Source organism: Temnothorax curvispinosus, unplaced genomic scaffold (genome assembly GCF_003070985.1).
Source record: "Temnothorax curvispinosus isolate PA1 unplaced genomic scaffold, ASM307098v1 QBEX01014279.1, whole genome shotgun sequence".
In the NCBI taxonomy this organism is placed as follows: domain Eukaryota; kingdom Metazoa; phylum Arthropoda; class Insecta; order Hymenoptera; family Formicidae; genus Temnothorax; species Temnothorax curvispinosus.
This window is the reverse complement of record NW_020224059.1, coordinates 606,255-610,973: the sequence shown is the minus strand read 5'-3', so window position 1 is coordinate 610,973 and position 4,719 is coordinate 606,255. Positions and strand designations below refer to the sequence as shown.

Here is a 4,719-nt window from a genome sequence, read left to right as displayed (position 1 = left end):
ATAAAAATATATTGTTCGTTTGAAGCACACAAACATAAATATCAATACCGCGCGCGCGCGCGCACGCGCGTACATCGTATTTATAATACAATCGCAAAACTAACAATAAACAAGATCGTTGTTACCATAACGACTACGATAAAAGGGCGTTTCTGAAAATGCATTATTATCCAGCTGTGCATGCGAGAAGATTTAAAGCTATAAGTGAGATTTGAGATAAATAAGTGTATAAATCCGCGCACTCGCGCAGTTCCCTGCGCAGCCGGCGGCCGGCGTCAAGTGGCCTCGAGGCCTCGAGTCTCGAGTCTCGAGGGTCTCGAGTCTCGAGTGCCAGCGCTAACGAATGCACGGCTAACACATGCTCAACCAGCTCACGTGTTCGGCGTTCGGCGCTCACAGCTCGCACCGGCACGCGGGCACGCGTCTGATGACAGTGGTCAAGTGGTGACAGGTCTGGCTCTGGCTCTGGCCTCGCCGTGGCCGCTGGCCGCTGCGCGCTGACCGGAAGAAAGAATCAAGGAACAAGAGGGAAATTCGTTTAATTTGCATACATATCCATAATCCATTTGTATTTGGCTTATCCGTCGCGAGGTCGAGAGAACAACGTGACGCGCGTCTTCTCATCTCGGCTGCTTACACGTAGATGTAAGACGAACGAATAAACAACTCGCCGATACACAGGCACAGGTTATCTGTCACTGTTGTCGCGGAAGAGGAAACTTTTCTCGTTGCGACCGAGCGACGACGACGACGACGACGGACGACGGACGACGACATCCACTCGTTGTAAGCTTGCAAGAGATATGATTGCAAGAAAAAGGAAGAATATAAGCGCGGAGTCCGCGGAGAAGGCTGGCCGGGCGGGAGGGGCCGATAAGAGAAATCGACGTGGGCGTGCTACGTGGAATCGTGAAAGTGAAGGTAGCAAAGGTATGCTGCCGCTGCCACTACTACCTGCGGCAGAGGCCGATCGAACCGGATGAATACCTGTTGCCTGTTGCTCCTTCCTTTCTTCCTTTCCTCCCTCGCTCGCTCGCTCGCTCGCGTTGGCGTTCGCGTTCGCGTCTCTTGACGTGACGTGACGTGGGCAGCCGTATCGAGAAATTTACCGAGAGCAACGCGCGACGATAAACACGACGCGCGATAAGGGGATATATATATCGTGTTGGCAAGTGTCAAACGCTGCGTGTTAACAAGCGTGTTGACACTGATGGAGCGCCTGAGAGAGAAGCTGAGCGAATACGACCAGGAACATCTGCTCCGATTTTGGGAGGAGCTGGTGGACGAGGATAGGTACCATCTGGCGAATGATATAGATGAGCTTGACCTGCAGGAAATTACCGGATATTTCAAGAGGGCTGTGGAATCCTCCCAGCGCATCGGCCAGAGTACGCTGGATGCCAAGTTACAGCCGATCGATGGGACCAAGCGTGCCTCTGCCAAGACGTCCACCGAGAAAGAGTTGGACATGTACGAGGAACGTGGCTTGAAAGAAGTAGCCGAAGGTCGCGTCGCTGTTGTACTGTTGGCAGGTGGTCAAGGCACGCGTCTAGGAGTCACCTATCCTAAGGGAATGTACGACGTTGCGTTGCCGTCCCATAAAACTCTTTTCCAACTGCAGGCAGAAAGAATACTCTCTCTGCAAAATATGGCGCAGCAACGGTATGGAAAACATGGAGAAATAACTTGGTAGGTTTGCAAGAATCATTATACGTATTCATTGTTTTACAAGGGTAGCTACAAGTATCCTACTATGCACTATGCTGTGACGTCATTTTCGTTTTCAGGTATATCCTTACTAGCGAAGCCACTCATGACGCCACTGTTGAATATCTAAGCAAACGCAACTATTTTGGTTTAAAAGAGAAAAATGTCAAAGCCTTCAAACAGGGTATGCTACCGTGTTTCACCTTTGACGGAAAGATTATTTTGGACGCGAAGCATCGTCTTTCCAAGGCTCCCGATGGTAACGGAGGATTGTATCGCGCTTTGAAAAATCAAGGAATATTGGACGATATGTTACAACGCGGTATTCGGAGTATTCACGCACATTCCGTGGACAACATCTTGGTGAAAGTAGCGGATCCTATATTCATAGGATACTGCTTGCTGTCTGAGACCGACTGCGGAGTTAAAGTTATCGACAAGTCTTCTCCCTCCGAAGCTGTTGGCGTAGTTTGCAAGGCATGTTTTCTTTTACAATATTAATACAGGATGTTGAAAAAAAGTGTTACATATTTTGAGAACAGTGGTATTTATCAAAACAATAAGAAAACGTCCAGTAAACATGGGTCTTAAATTAAATATCTGTTAACATCGTATACTGCAGGAGGTGCCCTATGTAGTTCCCATTCATTGCTATGCATCCTTTAATTCCTCTTGCGAATACACCTCCCTATTTTTGGCTATGAGGATACATACGTTTAAAGACCTTGGTATATTCAACACCATCGATGACGTACAAACATTCAACATACTATCTGTTCCTGTTCTCAAAATATGTAGCATTTTTTTTTAACACCCTGTATATACATATGCACGCGCGCGCGCGCGCGCGCGCACACACCTATACCTATCTTTTACTACTTTTATTTTGGTTGATATAGGTGGAAAATCACTATCAAGTGGTTGAATATAGCGAAATGACGAAAGAGACTGCGGAGCTTCGACATGCCGATGGACAACTGGTATACAATGCTGCTAATATATGCAATCACTACTTCACGATCGATTTTTTAAAAGATGTCGGATATCTTTACGAGAAAGATTTGCCTCTGCACGTGGCAAAAAAGAAAATTCCATACGTTAATGACGATGGAATAAGAATCATTCCAAACGTTCCTAACGGCATCAAGATAGAGAAATTTGTGTTTGACGTGTTTCCCTTCGCAAAGAATTTCGCAGTATGGCAGGGAACGCGTGAGGAGGAATTTAGCCCGCTGAAAAATTCAAGTTCCGCTGGTCAAGATTGCCCGAGCACCGCCCGCACCGATTTGCTCACGTTACATAAAAAGTGGTTGCTGGAAGCAGGTGCGAGAGACGTCGGAGACAATGTCGAGATCTCTCCTTTGCTTTCGTACGCGGGAGAAAATTTGTGTCAAATCGTTAACGATCGATCTTTCATGGAACCACAAGTTCTCGAGTAAGAAAAATATAAACTCTCCATCAATCTATACTATGTAGATAACGAGATGTCCCCCAGCAAGTGACCGTTACGTTTCTGAACCGCGCTTATAATAACTACTTAATAACCATATTATTTGTATACTATCCGGTTTTTGGTATATATTATAATATTCGTGGTTACTTTTTTAACTCCATGGCTGGCTGAAACAAAAAGAAAGAAGAAAAGGGAAACAACATGTAAACAAAGACTGTATACAGTGTCGACACGTATGCATAGAATTTGGCTGTATAAATTCAAATGTACGTCGGCTATAATCTGGCAATATTATTATTTAGTCCATAAGTATTGCGACTGTCACATTTTTATATATTATTACTGTTATAGTATTTTGTATATCGTATGAAATAAAAGTAATGAATATACAAGCGTTTCTAATATTTCTGTAGTAAATCTAATCTAACAGAAAGGCTGCAACGTGATTGGCTATCGCACAGTTTTTAGCCAATAAGCTTGCAGCTTTTCTGTTAGAGCAGAGTTTACGCATACGTTTGTCGTTAGAGAATCGGGCCCCTCTGCTGTGCAACAAGTTCAGCTAAAACGAAGGCCTAAAGCGGGGAGCACACACTTCTGCACAACGCATACGGCGTAAGCATAAGAAACGTGCGTGGTCCATACACATGTGCATAAAGAAATAGACCACGCAGTTTTCTTATGCTTACGTATTATGCGTTATGCAAAAGTGTGTGCTCCCCGCTTTATGTTGTGCCCCCCCTCTTGTGCTGCGAATCTGTCTCAATGGCCGCGTTCAGCAGACACAACTGTTGAGTTCGTCTTATCAACACTCTGCGTTGCGTGGTTGGTTCTGAAAGTAATGCTTAAGACTCTATAGACGCGGAAACGCCGTGCGGTAGAGTGCGTTGACCAATCAGAAGGCTGCCGCAAGTTGCCTGCGGCAAAATCAAAATTTGTGATTGGTCAACGCACTCTGCCGCATGGCGTTTCCGCGTCTATGGAGTCTTAGCATTAGGGTGCCTCCCCATGCAGGACGAAATCTCGGAATCATTCTGATTGGTTAGTCCCATGAGGCTAACCAATAGCCTCATGGGACTAACCAATCAGAATGATTCCGAGATTTCGTTTTCCGAGATTCCGTCTTGCATGGGGAGGCACCCTTATGCTAAGACTCCATAGACGCGGAAACGTCATGCGCAGAGTGCGTTGACCAATCACAAATTTTGATTTTGCCGCAGGCGACTTGCGGCAGCCTTCTGATTGGTCAACGCACTCTACCGCACGGCGTTTCCGCGTCTATGGAGTCTTAGCATTAGCATGAGCCACGCACGTTCGACTGCTACTGACCTAGTTTACATCGATCACTTGATACGCGTATTAAATAGTAAATAACTAGTAAATAAGTCTGATTATTGGCTGATCAGTTCAAATATACTATTTGATACGCGTATCAAGAGATCGGTGTAAACTAGGCCACTGAGCAGTTGAGCGGCTTGGTCTAATCTGTCTCCCGTCTCCCCCATCCCCATCCCCATCTCCCGCTGAGCCTTAAGGTGGAAGCACATAAAATTGCAGGAGCC

General features: G+C 45.9%; 1 protein-coding gene across 1 annotated transcript; it reads left to right on the top strand.

The window, feature by feature from the left end:
* Nucleotides 1–304: 304 nt before the first annotated feature.
* LOC112464504 (UDP-N-acetylhexosamine pyrophosphorylase-like) lies at nt 305–3,549 on the top strand. Its single transcript, XM_025031513.1, has 3 exons — nt 305–1,689; nt 1,788–2,184; nt 2,607–3,549. The coding sequence occupies exons 1-3, from the start codon at nt 1,211–1,213 to the stop codon at nt 3,144–3,146; spliced, it is 1,416 nt and encodes a 471-aa protein (XP_024887281.1). The 5' UTR covers nt 305–1,210; the 3' UTR covers nt 3,147–3,549.
* Nucleotides 3,550–4,719: the final 1,170 nt, after the last annotated feature.